Here is a 15,845-nt window from a genome sequence, read left to right as displayed (position 1 = left end):
GAGAATACTCTGTTCAAGAACCACAAGAGGAGGAGGTATACTTGGAAAAGGCTGGGAGATATGGGAAGGTATCAGTTACATTACAGCATGCTCAGGCAGGGATTCCAATATCAGATACTGGATTATAAGACATACGCAAAAAACTGGAGTATGGAAGTTCTAAGGAACGAAGAAGTATGCTTGAAGTTCTCTAAGGCTATAGATACTGCGATAAGGAATCAAAGAAGCTGGAAAGAAAAACAGGTACGAAGAAGATAACTGCGAAGTAACCATTGGTGACAGAAAAAATACTTTAGTTGATTGATGAAACAAGGAAGTACAAAAATGTTTAGGGAAATTCAGGAATAAAAGCCACTTAGGAATGAAATAAATAGGAAATGCAGGGAAGCTAAGGTGAAATGGGTGTATGAAAACATGAAGAAATCAAAAAAGAAATGATTGTCGGAAAGACTGACTCCGCATATAGAAAACTCAAAACAGTGTTCGGTGACCACTGAAAGCAAGGGTGGTAACATTAAGAGTGCAATGGGAATTCCACTGTTAAATGCAGAGGAGAGAGCGGATAGGTGGAAAGAGTACATTGGAGGCCTCTATGAGAGGGAGACTTTTCTGATGTGATTGAGGAAGAAACAGGTAGAGACAGAGGATCCAGTACTAGAATCAGAATTTAAAAGAGCATTGGTAAACTTAAGATCAAATAAGGCAGACAAGATCAATAACATTCCATCAGTATTTCTAAAGTCACTGGGGCAAGCAGCACCAAAAGGACTATTCACACTGGTGTGTAGAATATATGAATCTGGCAATGTACAGTCCGACTTTCAAAAAAATATCATCTACACAGTTACAAAGACTGCAAGGGCTCACATGTGTGTGAATTATCACACAATTGGCTTAACAGCTCATGCATCCAAGTTGCTGACAGAATAATACACAGAAGAATGTAAAAGAAAATTGAGGATCTGTTAGATGACGTCCAGACTGACTTTACAAAAGGTAAAGGCACAAGAGAGGCAGTTCTGACGCTACAGTTAATAACAGAAGCAAGACTAAAGAAAAAGCAAGACACATTCATAGGATCTGTTGACATGGAAGAAGCATTCAGCATTGTCAAATGGTGCAAGAGGCTCAAAATTCTAAGGAAAATAGGGAAAATGAAACATTGCAAACTCCAGTTAGGAATATCAGCAGTGTAGGAAATTACAGATTGCTACTTACCATAAGGAAGTCATGTTAAGTTGCAGCCAAGCACAATTAAAAGACACTTACTCAAAGCTTTCGGCCACAGCCTTCATCAGCAAAAGAAAAACACACACCATTCATACACACAAGCAAGCACACCTCAAGCACACATGACTGCCAACTCCAGCATCTTGGGTGGGAATGCAGCTATTATGTGCAATGCAAGCAGCAATCTGGAGGGGGTGGGGAAAGGGAAGTGATAGTAGTGTATGTGTGGGGAGAAAGACAAACACTGTCTGGTGTAGTATGCAGGGACTAGAATGCCAATAAGTGCATTGTCAGTAGATTGCGGGGCAGGGAGGTCGAAAAAAAGGAGTGAAAAAGGGGAGGAGTGGGGAAAGATCAGCAGGTACATTAGCAAAAGGTGGCAATTGAACAGCATGGGAGATAAGTATGGGGAGATTATAGGACAGATGGGGTTGAAACTCGTGGATGGAGAGTGGGGACAGTATGTTACAGTAGGTTGAGGTCGTTATAATTACAGGAGCAGAGAAGGTGTTGTAAGGATAACTCCCATCTGTGCAGTTCAGAAAATCTGAAGGTGGAGGAAAGGGTCCAGATGGCTTGGGTGGTGAAGCAGCCACTAAAATAAGTATGTTATGTTCAGCTGTATGTTGTGCCACAGGGTGGTCTACTTTGCTGTTGGCCACAGTTTGGCAGTGGCTGTTCGTTGTGGTGGACAGCTGGTTGACCGTCATAACAGTATAAAGAGCTGTGCAATGATTACAGCAGAGCTGGTAAATGACAGGGCTGCTTTCACAGGTGGCCAATCCCTGATGGGATAGGATAAACCTGTGACGACTGGAATATTAAGTTCTGGGCTGGTGGATTGGGCAGATCTTGCACCTGTATCTTCTGCAGGGATATGATCCTTGTATCAAGGGGCTAGGATTGGGAGTGGCGTAGGGATGGACTAGGATGTTGTGGAGGCTGGGTGGGCAACAGAACACCTCTTTAGGAATATCTCGGGTAGGATGTTCCTCATTTCATGGCATGAAGCTCTGATGAAGTATGTGATTCAGTTTCTACAGTCCAGGGTGGTACTGGGTGACGAGGGGAAATTCCTTTGTGGCTGTTCTTGAGTGTGGTGGGAGGATTGTTGGTGTGAGGGGAAATGGCACGGGAGTACTGTTTGCACACTAGATCTGGGGATAGTGCCTTTCGGTTAAGGCCTTGGTGAGACCCTCAGCATACTGAGCAAGGGAATTCTTATCACAGCAGATATGCCGTCCCCAGGTGGCCAGATGTGTGGGGGGGACTTTCTGGTGTGAAAGAGATGACAGCTGTTGAAATGCAGGTACTGTTGGTGGTTGGTGAGTTTAATATGGACTGAGATATGAATGGAGCCATCAGAGAGGAGGAGGTCATCATCCAGGATGGTGGAACACTGGGTTGAGGAGGACCACGTGAACTGGATGGCAGAGAAGGTATTGAGGTTGTGAAGGAATGAAGATACAGTATCTTGGCCCTGAGTCCAGATCCTGAAGATGTCATCAATGAAACTGATGGCCTTTGTAGTCTGGTCCCTTCAACCCCCACAGACCAACCAGCCAATCATCATTGAACTTGAATCAGATTAGTACCACCACTGACTAGAACAACTGAACCATATCCTTTGCAAGGGCTTTGATTACTTATCATCATGCCGTGAAAAGAGGGAGATCCTACACAAGATACTTTCCACCCCTCCTAAAGCGGTGTTCCGTCACCCACCCAACCTCCACAACATTCTAGTCCATCCCTATAACACTCCCATTCCCAACCCTTGCCACAAGGGACATATCCTTGTAAAAGACCAAGATGCAAGATCTGCCCAATCCACCTGGGCAGCACTTCATATTCCAGTCCTGTCACAAGTTTATCCTATCCCATCAGGGATCGGCCACCTGTGAAACCAGCCCTATCATTTACCAGCTCTGCTGTAATCATTGTACAGCTTTTTATATTGTTATGATGGTCAACCAGCTGTCCACCACAATGAACAGCCACTGCCAAACTGTGGCCAACAGCAAAGTAGACCACTCTGTGGCACAACATGCAGCTGAACATAACATAACAACATGCAGCTAACATAACATACTTATTTTAGTGGTTACTTCACCACCCAAGCCATCTGGATCCTTCCCCCACACCACCAGCTTTTCTGAATGGCACAGATGGGAGTTATCCTCACAATACATTCTCCACTTCCATAATTATCCTGGCCTCAACCTACTGTTAGCATACTGTCCCCACACTGTCCACCCAAGTTTCCATCCCCTCTGTCCTATCAACCCGTCCCCATTCTCATCTCCCAACATGTTTATCTGCCACCCTCTGCCAATGCACCTGCTCATCTTTCCCCACTCCTCTCCTTTCTCGCTCCTTTTTTCCCCATCTCCCTGCCCCACAACCTCCTGACACTACACTTATTGGCATTCTAGTCCCTGAACACTCCACCAGACAGCATTTGTCTCTCTCCCCACCCGTATACTACTATCCCTCCCCTCCCTGCACCCTCCAGGTTGCTGCCTGCACCCCACATGATAGCTGCATTCTGACCCGAGATGAGATTGGTGGTCATGTGTGCATAAGGAGTGCTTGCGGGTGTTATGCTGAGTATCTCAGTTTAAGGATTTTTTATGAAAGTTTGTAACTTTCAGAATTGCAAAACATCTTTTCTGGGGACAGAGAACACTGAAACAATGTAATAAACACACCTGATGTATTTTGACTTCAGTCAACATCACCCATACCTGTCAGACCTATGAGTTCCAGGTACTGGAAGACATTTGTTTTACATGATAAAGCCTTATTCCAGGCTATAAATCTTTGCACATGGAAACAATGAAAACAACTTTTTTACAGGAATTAATATGCTTATAACCACTGTAACATGCTGTTCCAACTTGAGTGCCTGCCATGACATGTGCAATGGGCAGAAGTGGCTGGGGGGAGGAGGGCCGGGGGGAATATCTCACGAGTAGGTAGTCGGATAGAAAGGTGCTTGCCTGCAAAGCTGAGCTAATGGCTCTTGCACAAGCAGTCAACACCTTGATTACAATAATTTGAATACCACTTACCAAATAAATGTTAACAAGATGTGTTTAACAGCAAAATTCAACCCAAGTAAAAAATACTAACATTTTATTACATTTGTGAAATGTGACATTTCTTTAAATTCACACATGATGAAATATTTTGTGAATGGTGGGCTACATATGGTTCCCAAGTTGTGCAGCAACTGTAAACCATAAAATTACCAAATAAGCAGCAACCAGTCGCAAAATCATGTTTTCTTTATTTACTTTTGCAAATCGATTTCAACCGATTAACAGCCATCATCGGGCTACAAATACCGATGATGGCTGTTAATCAGTTGAAATCGATTTGCAAAAGTAAATAAAGAAAACATGATTTTGCAACTGGTTGCTGCTTATTTGGAAATATTTTGTGTCAGACCCCGTATTGCCACAATGTTTCACCACTGTTGTATTGTGAAACTGGACCTTTCTTCAGTTTTTATTCTTTTTACAACAGAAAAAAGCAGTTTGCAACGTGATGTTGATACGTAGACTTGGGTCAAGTGCATTTCTATTTAGCTTGAAAATAAAATGATACCATTTTAATAAAATTTGTGCTCCTGTAATACCTATAAATTAATAGAGTGCAGTTTTCTTAATCATTCACTTCTAATTACATTTCTAAGATTGCCGGATATGGTGCAACTAAAGAAATAGAATGATAAATAATTTCTATTCATTTTGTAGCTGTGCAGATCCTGTACCCTTATGTTAAAACTGTGATTGAAATTGTTCAATATTTTGTTAATAAACCACAAAGTCTGTGTCTTTACGTAAATTTCCTGTACTAAGCTACCTTTCAGATTGACACAGTTCGTTCATTGATGCATTAATTGTGTCACACACATAAATAATTAGTAGCCTGTCCCCTGAAAGTGTTGTATTGAAATTATTTAAATGTATTGTTACATAAAATGCACCACAATACAGCCATCTTATAGCTGGTAACAATTCCACCCCCCCCCCCCCCCCCTTTTGTATTATGTGCCTCTGTAATCTGTAACTGAAAAATTATGACAGGCACCAAAAAGTGAATCAAACCAGTGGAAACACTACACCTATGGAGTGCATGTATGCTTCCACTTTTCATTGCTATATTCAACTACAGTGTTCATTTTATAAATACTGATAACCTTTTCTCTGAACACAAATGAAGATTACACATATTAAAAAACGTTCCACATACAATCGATCCCTGTAGAAATATGTAACTGTTATTACTACCTGTCACTGCCTCCTCATGATAGGTAAATTAGCCAGATGTCATACCGTACTCAGCTTGCAACATTTATTGACTGTGTCTGTATGGCAATGTTTATTTCCCATTTGTTTCTTTGAATAGTTATACTGAAACGCATGATGATATTCCCACTTGGTACCCTGGAATCTGTATTCCATGGAATCCACTGCTACACAGAAACTACACTGTTAATTTTCACCAGGCACATTCATAGTTAAAGGCTCTCTGGTGGAGCCACCCCAGAAGATATGTTAAAATATAACTCTCAATAATGGATTATAGCCTGTCAAGCTGCATTTCCAACGTGTCACAAAAACTTTTGGAGTACACAAGTACAGTATGAAAACCAACAAATATGGCATGTTAGCTTCACAGATACTTAAACAAACATGGGGGCTGCCCATTTGGTTTTATCAGCCAATCACAGGGAACATCACTGTTTCATCACATGAACTAATTAATTCCAACAAAAAAATGTTAAATGTCTCAGCTTCAAAATGGAAAATGTGACAAATGTGATAAACATTAAGCATGCAGCTAAGCTAACACACACCACATTAAAGGTCTCTTCAAAATATGCCACTTTTAGTATGACGGTTTAGAGAACCCTAGCACCATAGTTCTGATCTCTAAATATCGCAGCCTTCCCCAGTATGGAAATTATTAATTATGCCTGATTTGTGCATTGGGATCCCCAGGAACTATACAGGTAATCTTTAAAACCAAGTGTTCAATGATTTCCATGCCCCTTTTCATTGAATATAGTGCTACATGGTATGAGTACTAAAAGATAAATGCTTCGTTACAGGAGCACTTGTAATCCCCAAGAAAGTGTAGACATTTGAAGATTATATGAAATGATTCAAAACTGATTTTATTTGGTGTGTTCACCAAGCACACCCCTGCATCCGTTTATAACTGTGCGTTAGTGTCACTGTGTGTAACATTAAAACTACTGACTTCAAAATCTGGTGAACTAAATTCGATCACAAATATATCAGCTTATGTTTATGCTCTTCCGTTACAAGACCAATACTTTTAAATGGAATTTCATAATTGACTAAAATACCCAGTGGTAATTTTTTTGGAAAACTTTTGCTTTGATAGTTTTAATTTCTATTTGTTTTTCTTTTTCTTCTGTTAGATGTCATAAAATTCTGTATCTGTGTTTTCTATCATAACTATGAGCAAGGACAGTATTCAGTAGCCGTATTGTGTTATCTTACTGTTTATCCTTTGACAGCTCCTATAGCCCAAGACATATGCGACCCTCATTATCACTCTGCTCAACAATCCCTTGTCAGCCCTCTTTCCTCCATCGTTTTGGGCAAAGGAATTCCAAAAGTTGTAGTGTCATTCTCTGTTTGTGTTATCTGTAAGTCTGCTGCCACCTATTGAAAGTTTTTTACTGTCTTTATTTGGTTGTATTTTCTAGTTCAGCTATATTTTATGATTGTCTTTCTTTATAGGATATGTGAAACAGGGAAGGAAGAATTTCATTCTTGTTCCCATTGCTTTTGTGAATGAACACATTGAGACTCTTCATGAAATGGATATTGAGTATTGCAAAGACCTAGGAAAAGAGGTAATATTACTCACTGAACTTTTATTTGCTGCAAGAAATTTTGACGTAATAAATTAGTCAATCTGTAGAGACGCATTTGTAGAGGTAAAAGTGTTGTCAGTGTTGGAATTTATATTTTAACAAGATGATCAGGAAGTCAACCAATTGCCTCCTGTTTAGGAAACACTACATTAAAACTTAGATCAGTTACCAAGCTTTAAGTCTTCTGTAGTTTCTGTGAATCATTCCAAAAAAATAAAAAATAAAAATAATAATTGCAGGAAAAGTTGTTCTTAAAAACAAATGTCTTATTCTCTGCCATATAGTGATGCCAATACTGAGCTCTTGGTCTGTTTTTGATACACTCACAAAAAACATCGTTATCTAATTAAATTAAAATACTTGCAATTTCTATACTGTTGATCACTGGTCATACACATTATACAAGACTTACAGATAGGTAGTTTACTGAATCCTGTTAACACCTTCTACTGCAAATAATCAACGAACACTGTTGACAATATTATGAAAAGGATAGATTGCTATATTCGCCATATGGCAGAGATGTTGAGTTGCAGACGGGGACAACCAAAAGACTGTCAAACAAGTAAGCTTTCGGCCAAAAAGGCTTCTTTTGTATTAGATAAAACATGCATGCACGCACGCACACAGGCACATGCTCGCTCTCTCTCTCTCTCTCTCTCTCTCTCTCTCTCTCTCTCTCTCTCTCTCTCTCTCACACACACACACACACCCCTCAGCAACCAGAGAGTCGTCATGCGTGTGAGCTGCGCCCAGTCGCGCGTGCGCTCGTGTGTGTGTGTGTGTGTGTGTGTGTGTGTGTGTGTGTGTGTGTCATTCAGAACAGTGTTAACCCACATCTTATTACAGTAATGATTGTATTGTTTTTCCTGTTGCTTCTACAAGAATTAAGTACATTAACTGTGCAAGCTATAGTCAGTCTCCTTTTCTAATTTTCAAATTTTTTCTGTGATTTTTCAAATGGCTCTGAGCACTATGGGACTTAACATCTGTGATTTTTCCTTATGTTCATTATGTAGAGGGTCAATTGAACAATTTTAACAGTACCCACAAGTTTTCGACTCAAACAAATTATAATAATACAGTTGTGATTTTTATAAAGTGAAAAATATTTCATAGTTGTCTTGTGCAGATTGGGATCCACAGAGACATACACTTTTTGGAAGAGAACAGGTTTTCTATAGAATCTGTATTTTTTTATTTCTACATTTGGTCATTATCAGGCACACATCAGAAAAAAAGTTATGCATAAGGCTTGATAAGTTCAGGAATTATGATACCTGGGCAAGACTTAGGGTAAATGTAAGAGCGAGTAGTACTTAAAATTTTAGTGTGTAACGGATGACATAAATCCAAATGCAAAAGTCATACATACCAATAACTTTCCCAGACTGACAGTTACCTTATCCCAGTTTCACTCCTGCACACTTTCTTTTAGAGAAAAACTGGTATAAATGCCTAGACTCCTGGGATCTATGACAGTGACGACAGAAAAGAGGATGTGTCATTGACAGAAATTTAATGCCAGACTTCTGGAATGGTGAGAAAAGAAGTACTTCAAAATTTTGTGAAGTTTGCCAGAAGAAAGGCTCTGCAAAACCAGGAGTTGATGATGTGGTTCTGTTCCCTGATGGTAACCATCTGCTCCACATATGGATTGCTAAGAAAAGTGAAGTCACTACATCCATACAGTCTCTCATCTCCTTAGAGGACAGAATAATAATATTTGATTGAGTAGTAAAAGATTTAGATGTTTGAAAATTTAGAAGAAATTAAATCTCTCATGTAATAGGTAGTTGTGTGATCACATATCCTCTGTAAATTTGTGACAACTTAAGTTATGTTACTTGTATAACTTCCTATTGTTTCTTTAAAATCAAACATGTGTATAACATTTCACACAAATCAAGCCTGTAGCTTTACATTCATAAACACAATTCTGCAACATCTGGTGATTAGCTTCACAATTAAAAATGAGTACTCACATAAATAAATGTAATTTTGTGTCACTGACTGCAGTATCTAGTCATCAAACATAAATAAAATATTTAATGAACAATTTTAGTTGAAGAAAAGTCTGCAGAAAAGAGCAGTGTTCATATAAAACTTAATATCACTGAGAGAGATGGCACAACAGGAAGATAATGGACTCAAATTCAGGAGGATGGTCATTCAAATCCCCAATCGACCATCCAGGTTTAATTTTTGGGAGATGTCCCTAAATCATAGGCCAGCAAACTGCAGCGTGTGAGCCACATCTAGCTCTTTGGCATTTTGAGTGTGGCTCTTCACAAAACCTCATATGCAGCCACCGCTCATGTACATTTTCAGAAGGATAAAATGTCAATGTGTATCATCAAGTCATGTCTTTGCATCATGTTCTACAACATACTACTGAGTGCACATCCCAGCAGCAAAGACTAATGTAGCTAAAATCCATACTCCTGCAGGTGGCAATTCAACCTGTCTCTGTCTTTCCTTATTGAGGTCTACGTAATCATGTGAACAGATTTTCAAGCATGAAATTGTGCTTAAAATTAAAATCAGCAATGTAGAAACTTGACTTGCCCAAACTTTCTAAGGTGATGCATGGCCACTATTCGCATCAGTTTTTGTCAGTCATTGCCAGCAAATAATTTAATGGATACCTTTCAGTTTAATTTTATCAGAGAATAATTGAGTTATTAAGTATGATATCAAGTTTTATTCCTCGTACCTGACATTCAACTAAGACTTAAAATTTTAAATAGAGTTAATTAAATAAATTTTGGTGAAGGTTGTGGAGTGAATGAAAATGTAGTGTCAAATTCTGAGAGAGGTATGTTGGACCTATAGAGAATCAAATGTTGTAGACAAAAGAAATATTTATTTATTTATTCTTCAAAATTACAGCTTGTTATCTGGGAATGTCACATGGACATAAAACTGCGATTTATGTGATTCTTATAAGTAGATGGGCGAGTTGGAAGAGATCAATCTCAACTAAAGTACCTCAGTCATATGGACATAAAACTGAGATTTATGTGAGTCTTAAAAGTAGATGGGCGAGTTGGAAGGGATCAACCTGTAGATGGGCAAGTTGGAAGGGATCAACCTGTAGATGGGCGAGTTGGAAGGGATCAACCTGTAGATGGGAGAGTTGGAAGGGATCAACCTCAGCTAAAGTACCTCAGTCACACTGAGGTCTTTTTAAGCAAGGCCAGCTTAGAAGTATCTTCATTAAGTTAATAACAGTCAATGTACTGCTGATATGTGGCTCTTTTGACTAATGAGTTTGCCGATCACTGCCATAACTCATTTAATGTGAACACCAATATGGTTTGTTTACTAGGACATTGCTGATTTCCTTCCCCATCATTTTCCTATAGGAGCGTGTGCTTTAATAACCGCATCATCAACAGGCTATTAAACTTTAGTATGGTATTCTTTCTTCTTTTAAAAAACATTATCATATGTAGAAAGCAGATAGTACTTCCTACAAAATGGATTAGAGATTGAAAAACAAGTACACAAATTTTACTTTAGAATCAACTTTATTTCTATGATGGATATATATGTGAATCCAAATTATGTACAAGAGGGCAGATTTCCACTACTCATCAAATAGGGGAGATGCTGAACAGCTGATAATCATGTAAAATGGGCGGAAATTCACTTAAATTTCAAAGTTCACTGTCAGTGGTATTCTGCCACACATCCATCCTACATTTATACCCATGCTCCTACCTGTTCCAACCTTCCGGCTCCATGAATCATTATGTCTGTGGAAGGCCAAATGATAGACCTATTCAATATAGTCACCCACCACCTCGTATTCCATATCATCTATCAACTGCACTTGGAGCACTGCACACCAAGAGCATAAACTATCAATCCAGATGAAAGTCCACTGCTAAATAGTGGCTGAAGACCATCTTAGACTATCCTACACAAAGTAATGTAAAATCAAACAATGGAGAATCACGGTTGGGAACCAACAATGTAGGAAAAGATAGACTGCTACTTACCGTAAGGATCACACATTAAATTGTAGACGATCACTATTAAAAGACACTTACAAATAATCTTTTGGCCACAACCTTTGTCAGAAATAGAAAACACACACCAATCATTCACACAAGCAAGCAAATGTCATGTACACGACTGACAACTCTGGAAGCTTGTGCCAGAAACCTTATGTGTAAGTGTCTTTTAATTGTGCCTGTCTGCAACTTAATGTGTCATCTTTACAAAATAATGCAAATAACGTTATCAACTGCTCCGCAACCCAACCCATTTCAGTTATCAACCCATTACATGATCTTTTCTGATCTGAGCAAATGATAACTAGCTCTGCAACATATCCTTCATTTGCATAACCGCCCCTGGCTTCAGTCACCACTGCCCGCCCCCTCCCCCCACCCCCGTCTAACCTCTCACACTCTGTCCCATGTCTAGTTCACCATCTGAACTACCTCTTTGCAATCTATTCCTGTTTCTGATCACTCTGTCTCACAATCTTTATCCTTCTCCTTACATCATCAGTAAACACTTTCGGGCTAAATTGCCGTGATCGATCTGTAGAACTTCTTCTCCCTGATGTTTCATTCTCAACTACGGAGAACATCTTCCGAGGTGAGTCGACGACTGGCTGCTAGGAGCTGGGGCCGCCGCTTATATGGAGATCATAGAGGGCGCCACCGCACGTCACGTGGCGTCGATGTGTAGCTATCTCTGGCTATCGTCTGTTCTCTCGATTGCAGGCAATCGATTGTCACGTGATTGATGCAACGTTGACCGCCATATCTTGTCCAATTTTAATCCTTCTTCTTTACGATTAAAATTGTATTGATGTTTGTGGATTTCAATTGCCTCTCTATACATACGTGTATAATAATGCGACGTTCTCGCTAGCACGCTTGTCTCACCAAATTTTATTTCGTTATCTCCATCCTTAAAAACGTGTTCCGCTACTGCCGATTTGTTGATATGTCCCAAGCGACAGTTTCTTTTGTGCTCTGTCAAACGTGTAAACCCTGCCACAACTACACAGAATTTTATATACCCCTTGGGTGGCTAGGGGGTGACTAGCATCTTTTGTTGATCTTAGGCATTCACTAATTTTCTACATGGAATGCTTCTCCTTACACTTCACAGCACATCCTTTATTTATCTCAATGTTCCATCCAGCATACTCATCCCCTAACCTTTCCCACAGGTAGTTGCTTGCCCCACCCCAACATGAGCTTTTGTAAACCTTTATGACCTGTTCCTCCCTTTCCTCACTTCTCTTCCCATTTCCTACCACTCACCCAGTCCAAAATTACTACTCACTTAAGGTCTTTGAACATCTCTAGCAACTAATGGATTTTAAACAGAGACTAAAATCTGGAAGCTTGTGGTCCAGTTGGATTGGACCTAAATATTCCTGCACAAATATAATATGTAAAAATGTTATTTGTTATATTGTTTGTCTAATTTTCCAATCTATATATACTTATACTCATCTTACCTATTTTCAGCTTGGAAATGTGACAATACGCCGTGCTGCTGCCCCAAATGACCATCCACTTTTCATTGAAGCACTTGCAGATATTGTTTTGACACATCTAAAACGTGGCCAGACAGTTTCACCAAAATTTTTGACACGGTGTCCACATTGTGTTAACATTAACTGTGAAAAAACTAAATCTTGGTTTCAGGAAATCTGTAACAATTATTGACATTGAGTGGACTGTCAGTGACTCAAGTCATCATTTGTTGGAGAAGTATATGCGATGATCATTATCTAACAAAACAGTCAACAAATTGCCCAATTTACTTTATTTTTATTTATACTGATACGTTAAAGTATCTCATTTTTCCTCATGGGCTACTGTTTGGTGTAATTTGTAAGTTGATGATATTTGTTTGCTGTGACTTCTATTGTGCTGTCTGCATTGTCATGATAGTAACTGGAATTACTTCAGAAAGACTATTAAAGAAGTTATGTTTGTTTACATTCTCTAATTATTGAAAGACTATTAAAGAAGTTATGTTTGTTTACATTCTCTAATTACTGCACTAGTATAAGTGACTTATTTTTTATCTAATGTGTACTTTTTCCATACACCCCTATAGTAATTAGCTTATTTGGATCTAGAATGTGTCAAGCTTATGGCTACAAAGATTTACTTGGTCATCAGATATCAATTACAAACTCAACAAGCTTGCAGATAAGATACTTCCATAATGATTAAACAAGCAACAATAAATTATTAGTTTCTTCAGCAGCAACAAAAGATGATGCTGCTGAATCAGTAATCTCCAAGAAGAGCTTACTTTGTAAAGACTGCTGTCGCAGTAGCCATGACAGTCCTAAGGAGAATGGATTTAAGTTATTGTAACTGATCCCATTGGCTTCACTAATTTTCAGAACTACTTTGCATAGCTTCTGGAAGAAAGTTCTCCAAAAATTTTCTTGAATGTCTCAGGATTTCTTGCCCTCGTAACAAATAATAGCTCCCAGACTCTACCGTATTGCTTCGAGATTTGTAACAGTAAGCTAATGCTGTACAGCTCTTACAGGTGTAACTGGGTCACAGTTAATGAAAAAGGAGTAATATTACAACCCCCCCCCCTCCTTGAACCATGGACCTTGCCATTGGTGGGGCAGCTTGTGTGCCTCAGCAATACGGCCGTACCGTAGGTGCAACCACAACGTAGGGGTATCTTTTGAGAGGCCAGACAAATGTGTGGTTCCTGAAGAGGGGCAGCAGCCTTTTCAGTAGTTACAGGGGCAACAGTCTAGATGATTGATTGATCTGGCCTTGTAACACTAACCAAAACAGACTTGCTGTGCTGGTACTGCGAATGGCTGAAAACAAGGGGAAACTACAGCTGTAATTTTTCCCGAGGGCATGCATCTTTACTGTATGGTTAAATGATGATGGTGTCCTCTTGGGTAAAATATTCCGGAGGTAAAACAGTCATTCGGATCCCTGGGCAGGGACTACTCAGGAGGACGTTGTTATCAGGAGAAAGGAAACTGGCGTTCTACGGATCGGAGCGTGGAATGTCAGATCCCTTAATCGGGCAGGTAGGTTAGAAAATTTAAAAAGGAAAATGGATAGGTTAAAGTTAGATATAATTGGAATTAGTGAAGTTCGGTGGCAGGAGGAATAAGACTTCTGATCAGGTGAATACAGGGCTATAAATACAAAATGAAATAGGGGTGATGCAGGACTAGGTTTAATAATGAACAGGAAAATAGCAATGTGGGTAAGCTACTACAAAACAGGATAGTGAACGCATTATTATGGCCAAGATAGATACGAAGCCCACACCTACCACAGTAGTACAAGTTTATATGCCACCTAGCTCTGCAGATGACGAAGAGATTGATGAAATGTATGATGAGATAAATGGAATTATTCAGATAGTGAAGGGAGATGAAAATTTAATAGTCATGGGTGACTGGAACTCGATAGTAGGGAAAGGAAGAGAAGGAAATGTAGTAGGTGAACATGGAATGGGAATAAGGAATGAAAGAGGAAGCCGCCTGGTAGAATTTTGCACAGAGAATAACTTAATCATAGCTAACACTTGGTTCAAGAATCATAAAAGAAGGTTGTATACATGGAAGAATCCCGGATATACTAAAAGGTATCAGATAGATGATATAATGATAAGACAGAGATTTAGGAACCAGGTTTTAAATTGTGAGACATTTCCAGGGGCAGATGTGGACTCTGACCACAATCTATTGGTTATGAACTGTAGATTAAAACTGAAGAAACTGCAAAAAGGTGAGAATTTGAGGAGAGGGGACGTGGATAAACTGAAAGAACTAGAGGTTGTAGAGAGCTTCAAGGAGAGTATTAGTGAACGATTGACAAGAATGGGGGAAAGAAATACAGTAGAAGAAGAATTGGTAGCTTTGAGAGATGAAATAGTGAAGGTAGCAGAGGATCAAGTAGGTAAAAAGACGAGGGCTAATAGAAATCATTGGGTAACAGAAGAGTTGTTGAATTTAATTGATGAAAGGAGGAAATATAAAAATGCACTAAATGAAGCAGACAAAAAGGAATACAAACGTCTCAAAAATGTGATCGACAGGAAGTGCAAAATGGCTGAGCAGGGATGGCTAGAGGACAAATATAAGGATGTAGAGGCGCATATCAATAGGGGTAAGATAGATACTGCCTACAGGAAAATTAAAGAGACCTTTGGAGAAAAGAGAACCACTTGCATGGATGTCAAGAGCTAGGATTGAAACCCAGTTCCAAGCAAAGAACGGAAAGCAGAAAAGTGGAAGGAGTATATAGAGGGTTTATACACAGGCGATGTACTTGAGGACAATATTATAGAAATGGAAGAGAATGTAGATGAAGATGAAATAGGAGATATGATACTGCGTGAAGAGTTTGACAGAGCACTGAAAGACCTAAGTTGAAACAAGGCCCCGGGAGTAGACAACATTCAATTAGAACTACTGACAGCGTTGGGAGAGCCAGGCCTAACACAACTCTACCATCTAGTGAGCAAGATGTATGAGACAGGAGAAATACCATCAGACTTCAAGAAGAATATAATAATTCCAATCCCAAAGAAAGCAGGTGTTGACAGATGTGAAAATTACTGAACTACCAGTTTAATAAGCCATGGCTGCAAAATACTAACACGAATTCTTTGCAGACAAATGAAAAAACTGGTAGAAGCCGACCTCGGGGAAGAT

General features: G+C 39.3%; 1 protein-coding gene across 1 annotated transcript in view; it reads left to right on the top strand.

Moving 5' to 3' along the window:
* LOC126260060 (ferrochelatase, mitochondrial) overlaps nt 1-13,128 on the top strand; it is a 63,113-nt gene extending 49,985 nt beyond the window's left edge. Inside the window, exons 8-9 of the mRNA XM_049957251.1 lie at nt 7,014-7,129; nt 12,652-13,128. Coding sequence (XP_049813208.1) covers nt 7,014-7,129; nt 12,652-12,852 — 317 coding nt within the window. The 3' untranslated portion in view covers nt 12,853-13,128. The remainder of the gene's footprint in view (nt 1-7,013; nt 7,130-12,651) is intronic.
* The last annotated feature ends 2,717 nt before the right edge of the window (nt 13,129-15,845 follow it).

The sequence above is a fragment of the Schistocerca nitens genome, chromosome 5 (genome assembly GCF_023898315.1).
Source record: "Schistocerca nitens isolate TAMUIC-IGC-003100 chromosome 5, iqSchNite1.1, whole genome shotgun sequence".
NCBI classification, from domain to species: Eukaryota; Metazoa; Arthropoda; class Insecta; order Orthoptera; family Acrididae; genus Schistocerca; species Schistocerca nitens.
This window is presented reverse-complemented; position numbering and strand designations above follow the sequence as displayed.